This window comes from Callospermophilus lateralis, chromosome 2 (assembly GCF_048772815.1).
Source record: "Callospermophilus lateralis isolate mCalLat2 chromosome 2, mCalLat2.hap1, whole genome shotgun sequence".
NCBI lineage: Eukaryota > Metazoa > Chordata > Mammalia > Rodentia > Sciuridae > Callospermophilus > Callospermophilus lateralis.
Genome location: NC_135306.1, coordinates 198,251,051 through 198,277,478, shown reverse-complemented (window position 1 = coordinate 198,277,478; position 26,428 = coordinate 198,251,051). Strand labels below are relative to the sequence as shown.

Genomic DNA, 26,428 nt, shown 5'->3' with positions numbered 1-26,428 from the left:
GAAGAAGATGGTAGGGAATACTAGTTAGCATTGGGTAGTTACCTTCCAAAGATTTTTATATTTAAATACAAAGAATTAAAGCATTGCTCCTACATAGAAAGAGATTCAAAGAACATTCTTTAAAGTTTGTATATTCTTTAAAATTTTATTTTAATGAACATATTACTTTGTACAAATTAAGGAGTACATGTGGTGCTTTAATTTACAACATTCAATTTGCTACAAAAAAAGCTCTGCAGATTAACATCAAGTCAAAACTATGAACTTTCAACTCTCAATCTCAGTGATTCAACCATGTGAATATACTATAGAGATAAAGACGGTATAAGAAATGGATATTCTTTCAGCATCAGCTAAAATATGGATTTCAAGGAAGAAACTGAACACTAACAGAAAAGCCATATGTCATAGTGCTAGAGCAGCCAATCATATGGGTGGAGGAACAACAGAGAAAGAGTTACTGGAAGGATCAAAAATCTCAGCAACCCTCTGTGAGAGAAAAAACAAATCAAGAGGGAGACTCCAAGACTACAGAGCTCACCCACCGCTGAACCTTGGCATATGACCACCTACTTCTAAGCCAACATATACATACAGTCTATCATTGTATTTGAATATTATTATAGCTGACACTTACAAAATCATAATCACCCAGAATTGAGATGTTATTTTGTGTATTTTCACATTTAATTCTCACAATACTGTTTTGAGTTAAATACCATTCACTTCTTTATTTTGCACATTGAAAGGATGAGCTTGGCAGAGTTGGATTAGGAAAATTGACTCATAGGTGGTAAATAGCAGGTCCAGTTTGTAACTTTTTCTAGAACCCACACATCCATCAGATGCCACGTCTTCTGCTGGTTGTGCATGCTCCCACTGCCCCAGTTGCCTGATGACATGAACTGGGCACATACCTCAGTGGCTGCACTGTGAAACCCCAGATGCTGAGTTACGCTCATGAAGACAATGAGTAACTATAAATTCAGCTAAAAAAATTAGATTCATATGTGATTCTGACAATTTTACTTGGGAAACACCCTGCTTGGATTTGAAGATTGACTTGTTATTAGCACAATGTAAACATAACTAAATTATTAAAACAAGAATTCAATATAAAGAATCTAGAGCAATCCTATCAAGTGAGCAATTCAAAGGTATAAGCTTTAGCTAGAGCAAGAAAACAGAGTTGGCAGACAATTGTATATGTGTCTCTGCGGTGTACACGTGTGTGTGAAGCATGATGCATATTATACTATATTATAATATTATAATTATGCAAGTTTAATTATATACATGCTTACCCTCATGTCATAAGATTCATAAAATTTAGCAAATGTTAATTTAACTTATATAAAATTCGACAAATAGGGTTTAAATTGGGTTGAATTTTTAAATTAAAAAGTTCGTAACTACGTAAATAATCAATGCTTTAAAATTTGTGGTTAAGCTTACATTTACATGTGGTAAATCTTTTTTTTAATTTTTTTTTATTATTTTTTATTGGTTGTTCAAAACATTACAAAGCTCATGACATATCATCTTTCATACATTTGACTCAAGTGAGTTATGAACTCCCATTTTTACCCCAAATACAAATTGCAGAATCACATCGGTTACACATTCACATTTTCACATAATGGCATATTAGTGACTGTTGTATTCTGCTACCTTTCCTATCCCCTACTATCCCCTCTCCCCTCCCCTCCCATCTTCCCTCTCTACCTCATCTGCTATTGTTCAATTCTCTCCCTTGTTTCCCCCCTTTCCCCTCACAACCTCTTATATGTAATTTTGTGTAACATTGAGGGTCTCCTACCATTTCCATGCGATTTCCAAATCTTGAAATGTGTATTATTATGCTAATAAAATAATTCACATGATATATACATGGTTCAGTTTCAGGGCAATATCTATTTCACAAACCTCTTCACATTTTTGTTCTGCAGTTCTCTTTGCTAAAGAGCATCTCCTGACTCCCAAATAACACGGATGGAGAACAGGACAGAAGTGACAGAGTTCATCCTCCTAGGACTCACCAGTGCCCCAGAACTCCAAGTGGCCCTCTTTATCATGATCATCCTCATCTACTTCATTAATGTCGTTGGAAACCTCGGGATGATTGTTTTGATTCTCACTGATTTTCGTCTCCACACTCCCATGTACTTTTTCCTCAGCAATTTGTCTCTGGTAGACTTTGGCTACTCCTCAGCTGTCACTCCCACAGTTGTGGCTGGGCTCCTTCTAGGACACAAGGTCATCTCCTACAATGCCTGTGCTGCTCAGATGTTCTTTTTTGCAGCCTTTGCCACTATGGAAAATTTCCTCTTGGCCTCTATGGCGTATGACCGCTTTGCTGCTGTGTGCAAACCCCTTCATTATTCCACCACCATGACTACAGGTGTGTGTGCCCGTCTGGTCATAGGCTGCCATGTCTGTGGTCTCCTAAATGCCTCCATCCATGTTGGAGAAACATTCAGTCTCTCCTTCTGTAAGTCCAATGTGGTCCATCACTTTTTCTGTGATGTTCCAGCAGTCATGGCTCTCTCTTGCTCTGATAGACACATTAATGAGCTGGTTCTTGTTTGTGTAGCCAGCTTCAATGTCTTTTTTGCTCTTCTAGTTATCTTGGTGTCCTACCTATTCATATTCATCATCATCCTAAAGATGCGCTCAGTTGCAGGATACCAGAAAGCTCTGTCCACCTGTGCCTCCCACCTCACTGCAGTCTCCATTTTCTATGGGACAATTATCTTCATGTACTTACAGCCCAGCTCCAGTCACTCCATGGACACAGACAAATTTGCCTCTGTCTTTTATACGATGGTCATCCCCATGCTGAACCCTGTGGTCTACAGCCTCAGGAACAAGGAGGTCAAGAGTGCATTCAAAAAGATAGTTTTAGAGGGAAAAGTATTTCTAAGATTTTGATTTTGAAATTGTAGGATGTATAATGACTTAATATCTTGCTTCTCAGATCTTCTCCATGTGCTAAATCACATATTAAGGTGCATATTGAAGTCAAGCTCCTGAAGTCAAATACTCACCTCCTCAAAAGTCAGTTTATTGTGTAGAAAGAAAGAAATATATACAGAAATATAATATCTGTACAATAATGGTGAGAGGATTCACAAGTTATTTTGCTTCTGGCTTGTCAAAAAAAACCTTATTAAGGATATTTGTTTAATTCACTTGATCTGTATTCACTTACTCTACCAGAACAAACTTGTGGATGTGAACATAAATTTACGTTTATTAATTCATAAATATACTGATATGAGCACATATAAATGAGTAGAAAATTTACCAGATATAAATGAAATGTGACTGATTTTGGTAAAAAAATTAAGTAATTTAGGTATTAGAGAATTAATTTGACTAATATTATTTATTTATTTAGTTGAATAAGTGTAAGAATAAAATTTACATTTTACCTAGAGATTCAAAAATAATGCATATTAAATGAATTAATTTTTCTGTGTTGACTGAGTCACTTTATATAACCAACCTACTCAAGTTTAATTTTCAAAATCAAAATAGCCAGAGTACCAGAAAATTGGAGGAAAATAAAAATATTTTCACCATATTTATATAAACATCAACTTTCAGACTATTCAAAAAATACACTGGGTATCAATAATGCTAGACATTTTTTCTTTCCAAATGACTTGACTTTGGTAATGATGCTCATTCATTTATACTTAGTTGAGTTACATATCTTTTGACATTCCTCCAGTCTTCTGTTTCCTCATGTTATTCTCACTGCCAACCTTGCTATTTATTCACAACTCCAATCATGTACCACTTCAAGGTTTTTGCAGTTACTACATGGAATGTTCTTATTCCACTTGGGTCTTTTAAAATATTGCCTCACCATAGAGTCCTTCCCTAACCACCTTTATAAAATCATCACTTTATGTTCACCATGTAAGCTGTCCCTTCTCCCTACATTTATCTTAATCATCCTTAACAACTCTCACACATTGTATCTGTTTATTTTTTCTATTGTTTATTTCTCCCACTACAATTAAAATCCTATAAGTATGGTGGTTTTATCTGTTCCATTTACATTATTCTCAAAACTTAAATGAATGTTTGTTTCACAGTAGATTCTCAACAAATATCTGTTAAATGAATAAAATAATTAATCTTTGAATTCAATTGTATCAGTATTTTGAATCTTTGAGCCATTTATGGTTATACGCTATCAGCAATAAGAAAAGCCATGTAGGTATACTTCTAGAAAATTTCAGGAGGCACATTGATTTTTCTGCTTTGCAGCAATTTTGTTATTTGCATTTCCAGCCCCTCTTGTCCTTCCCACTTTTTGAAATGGTGATTTTTTTTGGAAATCTCCTCCTCAATTAATTCATTTGAAACTATCTCATAATTTGTATTTAGAAATGGTCTCATTAACTGACAAGTAACATGGCAATTAGGTAACTGTTTGGAAAAACATAAATTATAAGATTAAAGGTTTAATACCTGATCACATTGTAAAATTACTTCATACATATAAATTAAACAAGTGAAATGATTTTAAATATTCGTGAAAAACAGAGTAACATTATCTTTCAGCTGTAACAATAACATACATTCCATATGCTAACATAGGGAACAATATTTGTAATTTTTAATCATCAGAGAGCTCTAATAGCACAAAACCTATTCAAGGGAATGTGCACTCATGTCTAATTTACATTCTCTACACAGTGCCTTCCACTATTCAATACTTGTAAGATGATATTTGAATGTGCTAAAGTGCTGAGGTTGGTACTTCTTATGCCGTGTGATATGACACAAATATTCACTACTGTCTGTATGGTGATCTTTCACTAGCTGTAATAACTGTCTTTTTACTTCTTTATTATTAATTATTTTTAATTGCACAAATTGACAGTATATAGTATGATTATATCTTTTATAAATTACATGTACTTTTAAATGATGAATAAAAACATGAAAACTGTACATATTAATGAGTGCCATGATGCTGTGATACATATATTCACTGTATAATGTTTAAATCAGGTTAAACACACCTCCTCACATTTTGTCATTTCTTTATAGTATAAAAATTCAAAGTCCATTCTTCTAGAATCTTGGGATGTACAGCACATCACTGTTCTGTGTGGTCACCTCCTCCGCACAGCAGGATTTCTTGCTGTCATCTAACTGCAACTTAGTGCCCACTGATTATATTAACCTTTCTCTCTCTCTCTCTCTCTCTCTCTCTCTCTCTCTCTCTCTCTCTCTCTCTCTCTCTCTCTCCTCCTCCCCACTCACCCCAGCATCTAGTAGTTAACACTCTACTCTCAACTTCTAGGAGATCAACTGTTTGGGGTTTCACATATAGATGGAATACAAGTATATCCAGTGATACGTGTCTTTCTGTGCTTTGCTGATTGTACTTAACGTAATTATTGGCAGTTCCATCCATACTGAAAAACCGTGAAGAAATTACGTATAGAAGGATCACACCTAAACATAAAAAAGGCTACGATATGACAAACCCTATAGCCGTCATCAGATTGAATGTAGAAAAACTGAAAACATTTCCTCTAATATCACGGACAAGACAAAGCCCCACTCTCACCACTCTTATACAATATGATACTTGAAATTTTAAACAGAGCCCAACAGGCTTGAAAAGAAATAGAGGGGATATAAATAGTAAAGTAAGTAGTTAAATTATCCCTGTTTGCAGATAATATGATTCTGGTGTTTAGAGGACTTTAAAGACTCCTCCAAAAGACTCTTGCAGATAATAAACAAGTTCAGCAAGGTCGCAGGATAATATCAACATACAAATATTTGAAGCTGGCCCATGTGCCAACTGTGAATTGACTGAGAAATGGTAAGGAAAACAATTCCATTCACAATTGTTCCAAAAAAGCAATACTACCTAGGAATAAACCTAATCAAGAATGTGGGAGACCACTACAATGAAAATTATGAAAAACTGAAAAACAATGAAAGAATAAATGAAGATGGGAAGACCTCCTTTGTTCATGAATGGGAAGAATTAATATTGCTAATCTGATCATATTGTCAACAGGAATCAATAAATCAATGAAATTACCATCAAAATACCAATGACAGTCTTTGAAATGTGCCAATGCACAACAGATGCCAAATGACCACAGCAATCCCACACAGTTGAAGAGCAATGCTGGAAGCCTTTCAATACCTGACTTCAAATATACTATAGAGGCATATAAACAAAATAGCATATCATTGGCATAAAATAGATGCGTACATTAAAATGGACTAGAATAGAAATAACAGACATAAACCCATGAATCTACAGCCATTTGTTTCTCAACTGAGGTTACAAAAACATACATTGGATTAAAGACATCCTCTTCAAAAATTAGTGCTGGGAAAATTGTATATTCACTTGCACAATTTTGAATCTAGATCCCTAGGTCATATTCTGTACAAAAAATCAATTCAAACTAGATCAAAAACCTTAATGTAAGATCTGAAACTCTGAACTTATGACAAGAAAACACCCATGAAAGATCCAAGTTATTGACATAGGCCATTATTTCCTGAACAGGAATAACAGTTCTGGAAATAAAAGCAAGAACTGACAAATGAGATTCCACCAAGTTAAGGAGCTTCTGCATAAGGGCAGTGGAATGTGACGGACATCATTATCTAAAGTACATGTATGAAGACTCTAATTGGGTGGCGACATACTTTATATCTAAAGAGATATGAAAAATTGTGGTATATATGTGTAATAAGAATTGTATAGTGCAAAATAAACAAAGTACATGTATAAAGGCATGAATTGACGTGAACATACTCTATATATACAAAGGTATGAAAAATTGTACTCTATATGTGTAGTAACAACTGTAATGCATCCGCTGTCAGGTATTTTTAAAAAATAAAATCAATAAAACTAAAAATAAATAAATAAAATAGAAAAAAATCTTCTGCATAGCAAAGGAAGCAATCCACAGAGTGAAGAGACAATCTACAGAATGGGACAGCTACTCATATGACAATGGATTAATATCACACACACATAAAGAATTCAAGAATGTTATCAACAATTAACACCAAAGAAAAAAATAACCCAATCAATAAGTGAACAGAAGAACCAAACAGGTATTTTTTTCCAAAATTACAAATGCCTAACAAATATGAAAAAATGTTCAACGTCTCTAAAAAATCATGGAAGTGTAAATCAAAGCTACCTTGGCATTTCATGTCATTCCACTTAAAAAAGGCATTCAAGAATACAAATAACAATAAATGCTGTTGAGGATGTGGAGGAAAAAAACATACACTCATACATTTTTGGTGGGACTACAAATTAGTACAACTGCTCTGGAAAGCATTATGAAGATTCCTCAAAAAACTAGGAATGGAACCACCATGTGACCCAGCTAACTCACACTTTGGTATATATCCAGAACTAAAATCAGCACAGTATAGTGATTCAGTCATCAGTGTTTATAGAAGCACACTTCATAATAGCCAAGTTATGGAATCAACACATGTACCAGTCAACAGAGGAGTGGATAAGGAAATTGTGGCATATATACACATTGGAGTTTTGCTCAGCCATAAAGAATAATGAAATTATGATATTTGTTGATAAATGTACACAACTGGTGAATATCATGTTACACGAAATAAGCCAGACCCAGAAAATCAGGGGTCAAATGTTTTCTCATACGTAGAAGCCAAAACAAAATTAGGATTAAAAAAATGGAGGGATGAATCCTATGAAAAGAGAAATCAGTGGAGGAGAGGAGGGGGCTGTGGGAGAAAGAGGAGGGACACATCCATCCTATGTGTGTATATGTATATACCACGGTGAATTTCACCTTTATGTATATTTATAAAAAACCAATTTTAAAAACAATAAATGAATAGAAGACCAGTATAAGAAATGAACACGGCAGAGAGAAAAGAAAGAAAAGAAAAGTAGTGGGGACTGAATTGGAGCAAATCATATTCCATGCTCGTATGATTATGTCAAAATGAACCCCAGTATTATGTGTAACTACAGTCCCCTAATAAGAAAGAAGTACAGGACTCCACTAGTTCTAGATTCCACAATATATTGCATTCTTCCAAACTGAAGTGAGATTATATCACATTTTTAATGAAATGGTCTGATATTTAAGAAATATGAACATAAGATTTTTTGTTAGATTTATAGCTTTATAACTCACACATAAATGTAGGTAATACATTTATTTAAGATCATTTTTGTAAATGTATATCAATAAAAAAGCAACTAAGATTGTCTGAAAAAAAAAGAAAGAAAGTTAAGTGTCAAAATTTTAATCTCATATGCAGGAACTGCACCAAAATAAGACTTTCAACTTTTGTATGTCTAAAAGGCACTAATTTGAAAAAATAAATAAATATATAGAAGGAAGACCAGAAGAGGTGAGAAAAGGAAGGGGGAATTGTGATAGAAAATTGAGGAAAAATGGAAGTACTAAAGACTGAAATGGAGCAAATTATATTCCATGCATGTATAACAATACTGCTTTAATAAAACACTTTAAAAATGTAGCAACAAAAATTGAGTAATCCAAACAACAAAAGAATAGATGATCTAGACACACACTTCTCAAAAAAAGTACAAATGGCCAATAAATGTGTGAAAAAAATCTCAAAAGTTTTAGCCATCAATCAAATGCAAATTCAAACTACATTGTGATTCTATGTCACCCTAGTCAGAATGGTTATACAACAGATAGCAGGATGAATCAGACATAACTTTCATGTGTTCATATATGAATATTCCACAAGTGACATCACATAGAGCCACAATAATGGACCCTAATTAGAATGTTATACTCCATGTATGTATAATATGTCAAAATTCACTCTACAGTCATGCATATCTTAGAACAAATAAAAACAAATAATAATAATAACAACAATAAATTCTAGAAAAAAATAGAGAAAAAGAAATTCTCACTCATTTTTGGTGAGAAAGTAAAATAGTACAAAAACTGTGATCTACCATATGATACAGCTATACAACACCTCAGTATATACCTACAGGAAAGTCACCATGCAAAAGAGGTACCTGCGTATCCATGTTTCCTGTGTATATTTCACAATTACCAAGTTATGGAATCAGGATACATGCTCCATCAAAGATGAATAAGAAAATATGATAGACACATGCACAAACAGGAGTGTTATCCACCAATAAATGAAATCATGCCATTTTCAGAAAAAAATGGGTAGAATAAGAGATTATCATGTCAGCACAATAAATCAGAGAGAGAAGACAAGAAATACTTGTTCTCTTTTAATGTGGAAGCCTGGGAGGTGGTGGGGGAGACAGCCTGAAAGCAATAGAGAGACTCTTAGGGAAGAGAAAAAGGACTGGTGAGTAAGGAGAATATAAAAGAGTGACAGGAGTAAGATGAAAGCACGACATATGCATTTATTGAAATATCATGGTAAAAAACGTAAGTTTGCATAATTAATATGCATAAATAATTAGACTTCAAGACTAACAATGTGATGGAACCACAAAAGAAACAGAACAATCAAAACAATCCTGAGCTTTGGTGGTGGGGTTTAAAAAGTTGGAGCTATCACAATAAATGACTTTAAAATATGTAAGTTACAACTAAAACTTTGGTGATACTTAGCAGATTATCATATTCCTGGCATTACATGTAGACCAATGGGCCAGAACCTGGGAACTCTGTAATTAAGTCATATGCATACACAGACCCAATTTTTGACAAAGGTGCAAAGATCATATGGCCAAAGGAACATCCTCTTCAATAAATGGTGCTTCCAATAACTTTTTTGAATGCACTCTTGACCTCCTTGTTCCTGAGGCTATAGACCACTGGATTCAGCATAGGGATGACCATTGTATAAAAGACAGAGGCAAATTTGTCTGTATCCATGGAATGACTGGAGCTGGGCCGTAAGTACATGAAGATAATTGTCCCATAGAAAATGGAGACAGCAGTGAGGTGGGAGGCACAGGTGGACAGAGCCTTCTGATATCCTGCAACTGAGCGCATCTTTAGGATGGTGATGAATATGAATAAGTAGGACACCAAGACGACTAGAAGGGCAAACAGGACATTGAAGCTGGCTACATAAACAAGAACCAGCTCATTGACGTGTCTATCAGAGCAAGACAGAGCCATGACTGCTGGAACATCACAGAAAAAGTGATGCACCACATTGGACTGACAGAAGGAGAGACTGAACGATTCCCCAACATGGATGGAGACATTCAGGAAACCTCCCAGGTAGCAGCCTGCAGCCAGACACGGACACACACGTGCTGTCATGGTGGTGGTGTAGTGCAGGGGCTTACACACTGCAGCATAGCGGTCATAGGCCATGGCGGCCAAGAATAAATTTTCCACACTGGCAAATCCTCCAAACAAGAAGGCCTGAGCAGCACAGGCATTGTAGGAAATTTTGCAGATTCCTAGAAGGAGCCCAGCCATGACTGTGGGAGTGACCGCTGAGGAGTAACAGAAATCTGCCAGAGACAGGTTTCCCAGGAAAAAGTACATGGGAGTGTGGAGACGAGAGTCCAGGAGGATCAATATGATCATCCCCAGGTTCCCAACCACATTGATGAGGTAGATGAGGGTGATCATGATAAAGAGGGGCACCTGTAGTTCTGGGGCACTGGTGAGTCCTAGGAGGATGAACTCAGTCACTTCTGTCCTGTTCTCCATCAATGTTGCTGGGGAAATCAGGAGATGCACTGTAGCAAAGAGAAATAAAAATGGGGCATTGAACATAGTAGAGACGGCAGTGAGATCAGAATGTTTATGTACCATGTGCATTACTTTATTACTGTAGCCACACTGTGTACTTCAAATTTCTCATAACTAAAAATGAGCTTAACAATATAATTGAGTGTATTACTTATCTCTACAACTCCAGATGTTGAATGAGGCATCTACATGGATCATGTTTATGATTTATGAATTTGATATCTGTGTGAGCTGAGATTTTTGAAAATTTAGTAGGTTATAGTTGACAGTGTTGGAATTAATAATTTAATCCGTTCCTGTTTTCCTGTCTTGGTGAAGTCACTAATTCCTTCCGTATAGCTCATGTGTCAGAAACTTGTCTGGATTCTGGACACTATATCTATAGTCCCTGATTTCTCAACAGGTTTATGAAGTCGGACAGTTGTTGATTTAATTTAGATTGTGTGACACCAGAGATTGAGTAATGTATGTGTGTTTATAGAAGTATTAATTGGAAAGCTTTGGTCCCATACATAATGGTTACCATGACCGATGGCCTAAATTAAACTTGAAGTGAGTTGCAATTTACAATTACTCATTGTCTCCATTGGTCCAAACTCAGTGTTTGGGATTTTGCAGCAGTCTCCTGAGATATATGCATGGTGGAGGCGGTGAGATAACGGGGACCCATGGAGACAGTTCTGGTAGGAGAGAGCACAGCATCAGTGCAGGGCTGGTCTCTGGGCAGAGGTGCACATCAACCCTACATCTACAAGCTAAGAATCACTGATATAACTTAACTTCCCTGTACCAGATTTTCTTACTTGCAAAATGAAGATGGTATTGACCCTCCCTCAAGTCATCATTGTGATAATTGAGATAATTATCATGAAAAACCAGTGAATTTAGAGTGTTTAAAACAACCTGAAAAGTGCTATCTATACTATTATTAAAAGGACGGACTTAGGGTCTCACTGTGGTTTGAGAAAGGTGGGTACCAACATGGGGGCTTCAAACATGGGTCAGGTCAGTCATCTAAAAGCCTCTTCCTTAAGTTGCTTTTTCTCACTAGTCCCCCAAGTCCACTGATATTTTATGGGCCTTCTGTTCACACTCTGTCCATGAATTGCCCATAAAATAGAAGGCATTCCATTCAGCCTCTCTTCTGTTTAATTTCTTTGAAGTCCATATATTTTCTCTTGAGTTGAAAGAGTGTTCATTTTCTCATTACTATAAATCTATAGTTGAATCACAGATATTAATGGTCACATATTCGTATTTTCAGGGTTATGTTAGCCTGCAGATCTGTTCTAGTAGAAACCTCCAACTTTAAAATTTTTTATTTGGTGAAGTACATCGACCATGTATTTCAAATCTTTTAATTTTAATTTGAGACATTTGAAAACACTCATTTCCTCCTAACAATGATTCCCTATTATTCTTATCCTTTTCTTTGCAACTTTATAAGTTCAGCCCAGGTAGGCTTTATGATTGCTGATGTTAACATCCATATATTTTTTAACACAGATCATTCTCCAATGTATGACAGGAGATTTAGATATAAGTACCTGTGTGGTTGTGTGTGTATTTGTGCCTCTATATATGTAGGATTTCTTATTTTTTCTTACTATTAAGACAAATGATAACGTAAGAAGTTAAATGATATTCTAAAATTCCAAAAGTAGATTGAAAAAGATTCAAGAATCAATACTTAAACTGAGTTGAATCTTAATTAAAAGCTCATAACTTTAGCTACATTCCCATCAGTATTTGTAGACCTGCCACTAATAATAAGAATAAGAATGGGATTATGGGCAGAATGTTAAGATGAAGTTCAGATCTTACTAATTCATTAGGTCCCATCCTGTTTAAAGAAGGGCCACTGCACTCTCTGTTTGTTCCTTTTAATCTCTAGTGAGAAACCACCAGGTTGTGAACAAATTGAAATTACCATCTATTCATTCAGAGTTTGATCTAACCTTTAAAACATATTTTTAGAATGCGGCAAGATGATCTTTGATAAATATCACTAAATTTTGTCCTGATGACCTTTTGATATTTATACTCCAGCCTCACTTCAGTGTTTTAGAAAAACGGTCACAACCCCAACTTCTGTGCTCACGTAACTCATGGAAGGTCCAGCTGTCCCACTACCTTTCATGAACAGCAGTTTTCAATAACTTTCACATTGATTATAGAAGCTTACCTTGCTCTTCAAACCCAAATGATAGTCCTGAACAGAGAATCTGAAACCTGAAATTCTTCCATTGAATAACACATGGTGGGAGCAGCTCTTTTGCGGGGAGTGAACAAAATATTCTGAGGTCCCATGTGGAGAAAAGACCAGTAAGCATTTGGGTCCTGAATCTACAATGTATTCTTACTGTGTCTATGGAGGACTCATCTCCTCCTGATTTGCAAAAGAAACATTACAATGTTACATCTCCTATATCATCTACAGTAGTATTCTTGCAAATAATAAAATTTAAATACAGCTAGCTTAGTGGTTATGATTTCAGAGACAAATCAATAGAGTTCAATCTTAGGGTATTTCTCTTGACTACAGTTGTGCACTCACAGCAAGGCTTGAAGTTGGAAGAAAAACTTCCTACACTGATAATAATATCCAGATGAATTAATAATGACAGTGCATGCCATCCTCTCCCTCTAAAATAAACACCTGCAATTATGTCAGACTTCAGAGACGAATGCGTGTACATCAGCAGGGAACGATGCATACACAGAGCTCTCCTGGGATGTCCTCCCACAAGGGAAGCTTCAGTGTTTTATCTCACTTTTTAAGGAAAGAAGCAATTAAACTATCTGTGGGACTCAGCTAGATAGTTGTGTGCCCAAGTTTAATTGTATTATTATATTTTGTTTTCAATCTTTAGTATATATAAATGAAAGACCAGTGTGCACAATTGTTAATATAGAGCTTTAACTATTTTCCAAATGTATAGTCATATAATCACTACCACAATCTACCATAATAAATTTTCTTAACCATGATGGTCAATTATATCACCACCATCAATTTTTTCCTTTTGGTTTTGCCTTTTCAAGAATGTCCTAACCTAGACCTCTAGAATATATTACCTATATTTTATTCAATTAGTGTAATGCAACCAAGGATTATTCATACTGTTATATATATCAGTAATTTTCATTATGCATATTGAGTTTTATTTACATTCCTCAGTTGAGGGACATTAATGCTGTTTTCAGTTTGGGAGGTTAAAAATAAAGGACTTCTTACTTTTTTTTGCCTAAGGGTTTTTTGTTTTGTTTTGTTTTGTTTTGTTTTGTTTTGAAGATAGGTTTCATTTTACTGAGTAAATACATAGGAAACACTGCCTCACTCATCCTGTGAGTTCAGCATAACCTCACAGCAAAGCTAGACCAAAAGAATTAATAAATAAAACTATAGACCAATACCCTTGTTTAATATCATGATGTTAAAAACACTCATAGGATAAATCCATAAATTAACGTAACTATAAATCATGACTGTGTTGTATTTACTCCAAGAATGTAAATAAAGGTGCTTAGGTAAAGAAAAAGAAAGCCAATAATTAACCACATTATTATAGTGAAGAGAACAACAAGATCATTTCTGTAATCTGGAATAAGCACCTGCTAAAGTTTTAATTCTTTCTTAAAAAGAATTCTCAGAATGCTAGGAACTGAAGAGAACATCCACAAACTAAAGAGAACATGGACAAACCACAGCTAAGATCATAATCCAAAGAAAAAGGCCAAAGACTTCCCCAAACATCAGATACAAGGATTGCTGCTCTCATTACTCATGTTCAAAATTGTACCAGAAGTTGAAGGCAGGCCAAGGGGCAGGGAAATAAAAGATACCAAATTGGAAAGAAGGAAATCTATGTCTATTCTCTGATGACATGAAATTCTATAACAAAAATAAATAAGTGTATATTTAAAAAGTGTTGCCTAATAAACATAATCAGTAAGTTCACAGGATTGAAGACCATCAACCAAATTCTTTTGCACTTCTACATACAGGCAATAAAAAAATTTTACAGGGAAATAGAAAAAAATTCTATTTATAGCAACATCTAAATCAATCAAATATTCAGAAATGGATTTTCCCCCAAAGTTACACACATGTATCTTGAACATACAAAAGAAAAATTGCTGAAATCCAAAACCCCTACACTTTAAATCTTCATGGGTTTTAAGAGTTAGTTTTTCATATAGCAATACTTTCCAAAGGTATCTATAGATTTAATGAAATCCCTACCAAGATCCTAATAGCTTGTTTTCAGAAATGTAAAAGCCACTATAAAAAGCTATATTGAATTTCAATGAATGCTCCACAACTAAAGTAAACTTGCAGAGAAACAAAGTAGATGCATACAACTATTAAAAACTCAAAATGTGCTCCTCAACCACCAGGGTCATTCCAATGTGGACTGGCTTAAGTGAGCCCATGGAATGGAATTAAGAGTCTAGGAAACCACGTGTGCAAGGTCAATTGGATTTTGACAAGGGTGACAAGTTTACTCAATGGAGAAAAACATTCTCATCAACATTAGGACAGCATTAGGACAAGTGGAAATACCAGATCAACTCAAAATATATCAGAGACTGAAGAAAGAAAAAAAAATAAGTTAAAACCATAAAACTGCTAGAAGAAATCATGGATAAAATTCATGACTTTGGATTTTGTAATGGATTCTAGGATACAAACTAAAATGATAAGAACCAACCCCAACAGTGTATCACAATGACCTCTGCTATGGGAGATGTGGTTGTGCTGAGTGTCAGAGATGGAACCTCAGCAATGTTGCTGGAGCTTTTTCTTTTTAAGATTGTTGTGATTTTTTTATACCTTTATTTTTTTATATTTTATTTTTATGTGGTGCTGAGATTCGAACCCAGTGCCTCGCACATGCTAGGTGAGTGCTCCACTGCTGAGCCCCAGCCCCAGCCCCCTGAATATTCTTAATTACTTTATTACAGCTTCAGTTTTAAGGGAGGGGAGGTGTCTGACTGTTTCCAACAGAAAATTTTAAGAGGTCCCTGAATGTGTAGAAATTCATTTTTTACTGGCTGGAGGCTAGCACTTTACCACATATGATGGAGTAATGCTGATAACATATCAAGTGGTTAAAACAGGAAATTACATTCCTAAAATTGTGAAATCATAGAGAATACAAGCAAGGGAGACAAAGGAGTGGAGGAAAGGGGACAAACTGGGGAATGAAGTTGACCATATTTTTCTGTGTTCATGTATGAGTATATGGCAATGCATTCTGATTTTATATACAAGTATAATTAAACACTTTAAAAAAATAAATAGAAGGAATACCAATAGAATAGAGTAAGCTGATTGGAGGAGGGAAGAACAGGGAAAGTACTGGGAGGGAAAGAAGCAAGCTGTGTTATTTTTTATTATTATGCTTGTAATCTTTTTAAATTAATTTTTATTTGTATATGACAGTGGAATGCATTGCAACTCTTATTACACATGTAGAGCACAATTTTTCATATCTCTGGTTGTTTACAAAATATATTCAGACCAATTTGTGTCTTCATACATGTACTTTGGAAAATAATTTTCATCATATTCTACCATCATTTCTAACCCCATCCCCCCCTCGCTTCCCCTCCCACCCCTCTGCTCTATCTAGTTTGTCTATTCATCCCATGTTCCCTATCACTAACCCCCTATGAATCATAGGAATAGAAAAAGCAGCCATGAAATTCATCTGGAAAACTAAGAGAACCAGAAGAGCAAAAGCAGCCCTTAGCAGGAAGAGTGAAGCAGGTGGCATTGCTATATCAAAACTTAAACTATACCGAAGAGCAATAGTAACAAAAACAGGATGGTATTGGTACCAAAACAGACTAGTAGACCAATGGTACAGGATAGAGGACACAGAAACTAATCCACAAAATTACAGTTATCTTATATTAGACAAAGTTGCCAAAAACACCATTGGAGAAAAGATAGCCTCTTCAACAAATGGTGCTGGAAAATCCATAGGCAACAAAATGAAATTAAACCCCTATCTCTCACCATGCACAAAACTCAACTCAAAATAGATCAAGGACTTAGGAATAAAACCAGAGACCCCATGTCTAATAGAAGAAAATGTAGGCCCTAATCTCTATCTTGTGGGATTAGGCCCCAACTTCCTTAATAAAATTCCTGTGGCACAAGAATTAAAATCAAGAATCAATAAATGAGATGGACTCAAATTTTAAAAGTTTCTTCTCAGCAAAAGAAACAATCTGTGGCGTAAATAGAGAGCCTACATTTTGGGAGAAAATCTTTACCCCTCACACATCAGATAGAGCACTAATCACTAGGGTATGTAAAGAACTCAAAAAGCTAAGCACCAAAAAAACAAATAACCCAATCAATAATGGGCCAAGGATCTGAAGAGACACTTCTCAGAAGATGAGGTACGATCAATCAACAAACACATGAAAAAAATGTTCATCATCACTAGCAATTAAAGAAATGCAAATCAAAACTGCTCTAAGATTTCATCTCACTCCAGTCAGAATGGCAGGTATTTTAAAGACAAACAACAATAAGTTCTGGCGAGGATGTTGGGGGGAAGGTACACTCATACACTGCTGGTGGGGCTACAAATTGGTGCAGCAATATGTAAAGCAGCATGGAGATTTCTGGGAAAATTAGGAATGGAACCACCATTTGACACAGCTATCCCTCTCCTTGGTCTATACCCAAAGGACTTAAAAACAGCATACTACAGGGACACAGCCACATCAATGTTTATAGTAATACAATTAACAATAGATAAACTGTGGAACCAACCAGGATGCCCTTAAATAGATGAATGAATAAAAAAGGTGGTATATATATATACACAATGGATTATACTCAGCAATAAAAGAGAATAAAATCCTGGCATTTGCAGGTAAATGAATGGAGTTAGAAAAGATAATGCTAAGTGAAGTTAGCCAATTCCAAAAAACAAATGCCAAATGTTTTCTCTGATATATGGAAAAAGCTGTGTTATATGCAACTATGATTATGTCACAATCAGTCTCACTGTTACATATGACTATAATGCACTCATAAAAACATTTTAAAAAATAGTAAAAACCAAAAGAAAAAATATGATGACTTGGACTTCATCCAAACTTAAAACTTCTGTTCATCACTGGGTATCAAGCATAGCAAAGACAGCCTACAAAATAAGGGAAACTATTTGTAGCTCTCATCTCTGAAAGGTTTTAATGTCTAGAATATATAAAGAACCACCACAAGGGAACAAGAAAAAAATACTTGCAACCCAACCGAAACATGGGCAAAAGATTTAAGTGAACATTTCTTTAAAGAATATATACAAATGGCAAAGTTGGGGATGGAGCTCAGTGGTAGAGAACCTCAATACCTGGCTAGCAGGCCAGAGGCCCCAGCCCAAAACAATAACAAGAACACAAACAAAATACAAAAAAAACCACAAAGAACCAAAAAAACCCACAAAGAACCAAAAAAAAAAAAAAGAAACAAAAAGAAAGGAAGAGAATATATGCAAATCGCCAATAAGCAATATCATTAGTCACTATGAAATTTCTAATCAAAACCTCAATGAAATGTACTTTATAAATACTAGCATAACTCTTCTATTTTAAAAGGAGGCACATGTGTTGTTAAAAATGTGGAGAAATGAAAAACCTCGTATATTGCTGATGGGAGTGTACAATGGTGTAGCTTCTGTGGAAAAGAGTTTGGCAGTTCCTTAGAAAGTCAAATTACCATATGACTCAACCATGAAGCTCCTAATTATGTCCTCAGTGATTGAAAGCAGCTACACAAAGATTTTTACAAAATCTCCATAGCAGGATTATCCACAATTGCTGAAAATTATAAGCAAATCCAAATACCTGTCATCTGAGAAATGGATAAATAAATGTGGCATGTCCATACAATGGAATATTACTCATTCATAAAAAAATTGCCAATACATGCTGCAGTAGTGGTGAGCCTTGAAATCATAACAAATAACATTAATCAGACAAAAATTTTATCTATTTGATGATGGTGTTTTTTTTTATAAAAAATGCCCAGAATAGTTGAATCCATACAAAAGCAGTTTAGTGAGCACCTTGGACAGAGGGCAGGGCAGGGACATGGAAGTTGCATCCTAATGTGTTGAAACATGTAATTGTGTACATTGTGTGGGTAATGAAAATGCCTGGAACTTAACAAATACAGCTGAAGGGGGCAGGGGGTTAGCAATGATGGTGGAATGTGATACACATCATTATCCAAAGTACATGTATGAAGACATGAGTTGGTGTGGACATGCTTTATATACACACAGAGATATGAAAAACTGTGCTCTATATGTGTAATAAGAATTGTAATGCATTCTGCTGTCATGTCTTTAAAAAATAAAATCAAATAAAAAAATAGATACAGGCTGGGGTTGTGGCTCAGCGGTAGAGCAGTTGCCTAGCATGTGCAAGGCCCTGGGTTCAATCCTCAGCGCCATATAAAAATAAATAAAAATTTTAAAATTCTTTAAAAAAATAGATACAGCTAGTTGCACCTCAGTGTGAATGTGATAGATGTCATCATATTGTACATTCAAAGGGAGTGAATCATATGTTTTGTGAATTTCATATCCTCTAAAAAGAGGGAGGGAAAGGGAATTTGAAGAAGATAAATTTGAGACAGATCAAGATTTGCAGGGTTGGAACCTAAGGAATATGGGCAGCCACCTCAAGATAAAGGTGATAAGGACCAATTCACCCAGAGGCTTCTGGACAGAGTGTAGACCTCTCCTTGGATTTCAGATTAGTGATACTGATTTTGGACATCTGGCGCTCAGGACTTCCCTGAAGAAGTTGGAGTGGAATGAATTCAAAGTGAATGTGTGTCTGTGTGTATGTGTGTGTGTGTGTTGTGTGTGTGTGTGTGTGTTACATGCATTTATTTTGATTTTGGTAAAATAAACACCATTTAAACCATTTTAAGCAGACTGTTCAGTGATATTTAACACATTCATATTGTCTTTATGTGGTTTCTATTATTTTTCTTCCAGTTTCATTTCATTATGATCTGATAGGATAGATGGTATTAAATTGTCTTTTTATAGTTGCTAAGGTTTGCTTTGTGGCCAACAATGTTATCTAATTTGGAGAAAGTTTCATGCAGAGTTAAGAAGGTAAATTCACCTTTTGTAAGTTGGAGTATTCTGTAGATGACCATTAGCTCAATTTGATTTAATGTTGTTTAGGTTGACAATATCTATATTGATTTTATGTTTTCATGACCTGTCTATTAGTGATAAGGGAGTATAAAATCCCCCAATATTGTGTTGGGGTCTATGTGGGATTTAATGTCATGGAGTATGTTTTTTTACATAATTAGGAGCATTGACAATTGGGGGCACAAATTACTATCATTGTGTGTTCTTCTTTAATTGTTCCCTTGACTAGAATGTAGTGGCCTTTTTAGTCTCTACTTATTAATTTTTACTTCAAATCTTCTTTGTCAGATATGTCAGTAGTAAATCCTGGTTGATTTCATGGTCCATATGCATGAAATATATTTTCCATCCTTTTAACTTCAGCCTGTGTGTGTTTTCTAAATTGCTCCCTATGCCTTCAATTTGTATCTCCATGTTCGTTCGCTTCTATACCAATGAGGCTTAAGTTTGGTCGTTTTTTTTTGGAGAGAGAGAGAGAGAGAGGGAAGAGAGAATTTTTTAATATTTATTTTTTAGTTATCAGCGGATACAACATCTTTGTTTGCATGTGGTGCTGAGGATAGAACCCAGGCCGAATGCATGCTAGGCGAGCGCGCTACCGCTTGAGCCACATCCCCAGCCCTTAAGTTTGGTCTTTTAATGTGGTCCCAAAGTTCTTGTATATTCTAGTCAGGTTCTATATTTTTCCCTTTTTTGCCCTACGTGTACTCAAAATCATATAACCTATCTTCAAGGCTGAAGTTCTGTCTCCAAGGGCTAAGGGACTATTTTCTATGCATTGTAATCTGTTAGGGATGTCTTCAAGAGAGATTTTTATTTCATTGATGGTATCATTTCTAGGAGTTCAGTTTGGTTTCTTTTCACTATTTCTACTTCTTTTTAAAAGTGGTCTTTAATCACCTGTAATTACTCTCTTACTTCCTTTTTAAGATTTTTTTTTTAGTTATCAATTTTTATAATTTTTCTCCAGGATTTCATTCACCTATCAGTGGAATCCTTTGTTGGGGATTGTGTATTTGGGGTGGGGGGAGATTTGTTGCCTGTTCCTCATGTTTTCAGAGCTCTTGAACTTGTGCATCAACGGAGGTGGATTCCCCATCTCTTTTTTATGCTTGTCCTCACGTATGTACTTAATTATTTGTTCCAGGACTTCTCTCTGGTTTTAATACATAGTGGATGCCTAGGGGTGGGACCTGAATTCCCTCTCTGGTTGTTCCTCTTTGGGTCCTTTTTGGTTTGGGTTTTGTCTCCTCCCTTCTTTTAGTTGGAGTAAGATTGTGTGTGTGGGGGGGGGGGCGGGGTGTGATTCACTGAGGCTTCATTGAGAAGAGAATATATCTCAGCTGCAGGGTCTCTACTCTGGGATCCTTCAGTGTCCAAACTCTTTCCAGTCCCTGTAGAGGGAGAGGGATCCAGGAGAGGTACTAATGCTGGCAACAAATGTCCAACTTCATGTTAAAGGTCTGGTGTCTACTTTGATGTCTGTAATACTATTTGCCACCCATATAGGAATGGTGGGGTCAGCATTTAACAACATTACCAACAATTTTTTTAAAAAAAGCTGGGATTTAGGTCAGGTATTCAAAAGCAAGTGTATAATAAATTGTCTAGTGTATTAATGATCACTCCAACTTGAATGACATGGGAATTACGTAGTGTAACAATTAATTTTGTTTTTCGTCTCTTGTATTCATTTTATTAAAGTATAGCTGAAGACTGAGTGTCATTAATTCGTATATGAAGCTAGGTGTGCTGTCTTTAGGTTGAGTTTATTGTAGCAGTAGAATGTCTAATCTGTGAAGTTTTAGTGTCCCTGTATTTTCAATAGAAGTCATAAGTGGTAATGTTCTACGAACACTGGCATGACTGTCATTCACAATAACCTACTATCTGTCTTACCAAGAACTAGAGGGCTCAAGGCTCCAAATATAAAAGTAATGAAAAGGAGATGAAAATGTTAATTACCCCGATTGGATCTACATATTGGATCTACATACATTGCATGAATTGAAATATCACATTGTATCTATATGTATACAATTCTTGTACATTAATCATGTTTTTAATTTTAAGGCAATGCAAATGGTAAATACCATGATTTGATCAAAATATACAGTATACATGTTTCAAACTATCCCATAAATATGTGCAATTAAGATAAAAATAATAAAATGTAATCATGGGTCAAGTGAACTTTTTAATTAGCTGTTTCATATAATGATGCACTTTATCAAAGTACTGCAGGTCAAGGAAGACGTTGTTTTTGAGCAAACCATTATCTGTTAGGTCAACTAAGAATGAGAAAAATAGGAATTTTAATTTTGCTTCCAAAATATAAAAAAAGTAAGAATTCAAAAACACTTGAAAAAAGCACTACATTTCTTTTGTCATTTTCCACTATGGTGTTTTGATCATTTTTTTATTATTTTGTAAGTGATATTCTCTTAATTTTACTTTCAGAATATTAAGTGTTCATAAAATTATACCATGACTTGTCATATACTGATCCTCCTACCTTGAAACTTTTCTTACTTTATTAGTCCCAATAATTTCTAGTTGATTGCTTATGATTTATGTACCAAAATTCACATTAACCAAAAGTAGAGATAGTTTACTCAATATTATTTCTACTTTTATGAATTTCCTGGTAAGTCATAAAGGATAAGGTAAAATGGTTTAATTTCCTCTGCCTTTTAAATTTAACATAAATAACTCATCATTTAAAAACTGTCATGTGGATAAGCTGTATCAAACCAAAGAACCTAGTAGTGGCTGAATTTTTAGTAAGATGAAGTCATTATTTGTATCTGGATAAAGCATGACAATCAAGAACATATATTTCAATAAACTTCATTAAAACAATTATCATATTTTCAAATCTGTGGAATACTTAGAACTGTTCTGGACTAAAGAAATAATATGAGATGGTTTTATTTTTTGCATACCACAAGGTATTTGCCATTTGGATTACTGCATACAGTTGTTTAAGAGGAATGAAACCACATTCCATGGGTTGTACATCATTAAAGGACTAAACCTAGAGATTTTGCCTTCTTAGTCACATTCTTGCATGCGCTCTTGACCTCCTTGTTCCTCAGGCTGTAAACCACAGGGTTCAGCATGGGGATGACCATAGTGTAGAACACAGATGCAAACTTGTCTCTGTCCATGGAGTGTCGGGAACTTGGCTGTAAATACATGATGATGACGGTCCCATAAAATGTGGAAACTGTAATGAGGTGAGAAGCACAGGTGGATAAAGCCTTCTGGTATCCCTTACTTGAGTGCATCTTCAAAACGGTAATGAATATGAACAGGTAGGATATCAAGATAACAAGAAATGCAAAAATGACGTTAAAAGTTGACATAAGAACAAGAATCAGTTCAGTGATGTGGTTTTCAGAGCAAGTCAGAGTCATGACAGCGGGAATATCACAGAAGAAGTGATGGATCACATTGGTCACACAGAAAGAGAGGCAGAACGTGTCTCCAGTTTGCACAGAAGCAGTCACCAAACCAATGACATAGCAGCCTATGGTCAGACGAGTGCACACAGTGTTTGTCATGATGGTGGAGTAATGCAGGGGCTTGCACACTGCTGCATAGCGGTCATAGGCCATTGCGGTCAGGAGGTAATTTTCTACAGTGGCAAAGAGTGCAAAAAAGAACATCTGAGCAGCACAAGCATTGTAGGAGATGACCTTGTCTTCCATAAGCAACCCAGCCATGACCTTGGGAGTGACAGCTGAGGAGGAACAAAAGTCCACCAGAGACAGGTGACTGAGGAAAAAGTACATGGGGGTGTGGAGGCGGGAGTCCAGCAGGATCAACGTGATCATCCCCAGGTTCCCCACCAGAGTGATGAGGTAGACGACAGTGAACATTATGAAGAGAGGAAGCTGCAGTTGTGGGGCGCTGGTCAGTCCCAGCAGGATGAACTCCCTCACCTCCGTGGTATTCTCCATGGGTGGTACATTAGGACCACCAGGTGCTGTGTAGCAAAGAGGAAAATTTTGGTTTTTGAAGAGCAAAACAGTTGAGCAGAAATGAAAAAGTGTAAGTATTACTTTATGATGATAATCATATTTTTCAGTATCCTCTAGATCTGAAGTATTGGCCTGACCATACAACGTAGTGGACCATTTATCTAAACAATAATTTGCTTTTGAAGAGTAAGGGTTTCATGGATGGTCTTCCCAATTTGTTAATTTTGTTTGAGTAAACTGAGTCACAGGAAGGGTTTTGTGAGTTAGATAAGGTCAGAAATATAACCTAAGCCTATCTCAAAAATAAGAACTTTTGAGTCTAACAGCTATGCTTCCATCTCATATGTCAGTATTTATATGTATGCATTCACTTATCCTCTCATCAATTCCATTAAATTGATTGGCTATTATGTCTGTTTGTATCTGAAGACACTTGGTAGCAAAAATATTGGATAAATATCTTACAAATACACAAGCATTAGCAGATAGACCAAGGTTTAAATAAAAAACAGAATGATTTGAACCTAAATGTTGTAAATGAATTTGAAATTATTTTATTTTCACTTAATTTACATTTCACATTATCTTCACGAAAACAAATTTCCAGCATGCTCTATCCTTTCCCAGATGAGTCTGTATCAACCATTCTGCTTGAGAATCCAGGTACCTCACTTGACATATCAGGGTATTAAATTATTTATTAGCCAACATATCCCCCCACATAACAATGTGTGCTACAATTTTTATATTTTAATGCCTTTTTTATGTTCTATGATAACTAATATATTGTCATTGGCCCATGTGGATGAACCAGGAAAATCTCACCTTGTCAAATCTCCAGTTTAATCACAATTAAGAATCCTTTTTACTATGTAAGGCAATACGACCATAAGTTTCAGGAATAAAAATGCAGATATTTTGGGAGGCTATTATTAAGCTGACATGCTGGGCTTGAATGCAATGTATAATAGGTAAATTATCTCCAGAATTAGATATTGCTGAGGATGAGATGTCTTCACAGATTAGAAGCCAACTTACTATTTGTGTATATGGGAAAAAAAAACAGAGGAACAGAAAAAAGTATTAATTTGTCAAAATCAAGCAAAAGAAATACATTTTTTTTCCTAAGTTAAATTTCTTGAAGTTACCAACAGCTTAAACTTAATGATTCTGAGTCAATTCTGTCTCTTGGAAGATAGATAGACGGATATCAGAGAATCAGGGGAAAGACAGTATTTATACATACACATGCTCATACGTCTAGCCTCACTTAACTGTTAAGAAAATGGAGATTTGCAGGATCATATGCTTTCCTCAAACTCTATACCTATTTAGAGATTAATTCAACATTCAAACCCACATCCTATATCTTCTAAGTCTGTGCCTTTAATTTCTGCAATGCCAGATTTTCTAGATGAGTAATAATGCAACAGCAAAATTGTGGGGAACTGATAGTCAAAATGGAGAAGTGATCTAGGGAGGCTCTTAATTCATCCAGAACAACAGAAGTATTGCTGCATCTAGTCCAGGTGAGCTGTCCCTTCAGTGACAACCTGACATGCAGAAACAGGATTGTTCACCTCCTACTCAATCAGAGCATCATCTATTCTAGGTCTTTGCTCTCCTCTTAAGGAAATCAACATGGTATATCATTTCATAAATATCAATGTACCTTTTCTATTGGTTAAAATTATTTACATTAATCATATAACATAATCTCCATATATATATTTGCAATGCATACTAGGCAAGAACTCTAAACCCCAACCCCAGATATCTAAGTAAGTGTGTGTGTGTGTGTGTGTGTGTGTGTGTGTGTGTGTGTAATCCTGATAATCCTGGGGACTGTGGTCTGGGCTTTGACTTGATAGGCAAGTACTTTACCATTAAGATACATTCCCCAGCCCCTCCTATGTTAGTATCTCTAAAAGGTATTGAAACAAACGGATCTGAATTCAAAAGCTCTCAGAAGATGGAGCTGATCCATTGCTTCTATGTTAATTACATATTTTGCTGAAAGTGCATAGGATTATAGATACTTACCTTGCTCTTGGGAAAAAAAGGGAAAAGAAATCCTGAATTGTGGGTCTGAAGTCAGAAATATATCCTGAGAAAGGCCTATAAATGATATTGGAAAATATTCTCTTTTTTACATATTTGTCCAAGAGTTTACAGTTCTTTGAGGTATGAACAGATGTAGGATCATTACAATGGATCTAGGAAGCCTGGGTATAGAACTGTCATGCACTCTGGACTTTTCTGTGCACTTGGAGGTTATTTACCTGCTGCCAAACACAGCTTCCTCATTCAAGGAATAAACTGATGAAATTATCTCTGCCGTAACTTCATAGAACTGCATCTGTGAAGAGCAAGTGGATGTGTCCAAACACAGTTGAGTAAGTTGAGTACACTTTAGTAAAAGTACTATCTTTTCAGCATGAAACAACATAATTTTTATTTTGGCATTTTCTCCTGCCTACAGTTGCAG

General features: G+C 35.5%; 3 protein-coding genes across 3 annotated transcripts; 1 reads left to right on the top strand and 2 right to left on the bottom strand.

Moving 5' to 3' along the window:
* Nucleotides 1-1,989: 1,989 nt before the first annotated feature.
* Nucleotides 1,990-2,931, top strand: LOC143391834 (olfactory receptor 5B3-like). Its single transcript, XM_076844589.2, has one exon. The coding sequence runs from the start codon at nucleotides 1,993-1,995 to the stop codon at nucleotides 2,929-2,931; it is 939 nt and encodes a 312-aa protein (XP_076700704.2). The 5' UTR covers nucleotides 1,990-1,992.
* Nucleotides 2,932-5,691: 2,760 nt separating this feature from the next.
* On the bottom strand, nucleotides 5,692-10,709 carry LOC143390527 (olfactory receptor 5B2-like). The gene is made up of 2 exons (XM_076842900.2): nucleotides 9,807-10,709; nucleotides 5,692-5,757 (listed from the first exon to the last, which is right to left on the bottom strand). Exons 1-2 carry the CDS (start codon nucleotides 10,707-10,709, stop codon nucleotides 5,692-5,694), a joined length of 969 nt encoding a protein of 322 aa, XP_076699015.2.
* Nucleotides 10,710-22,977: 12,268 nt separating this feature from the next.
* On the bottom strand, nucleotides 22,978-23,922 carry LOC143390526 (olfactory receptor 5B17-like). Its single transcript, XM_076842899.1, has one exon. It carries the CDS (start codon nucleotides 23,917-23,919, stop codon nucleotides 22,978-22,980), a length of 942 nt encoding a protein of 313 aa, XP_076699014.1. The 5' UTR covers nucleotides 23,920-23,922.
* Nucleotides 23,923-26,428: the final 2,506 nt, after the last annotated feature.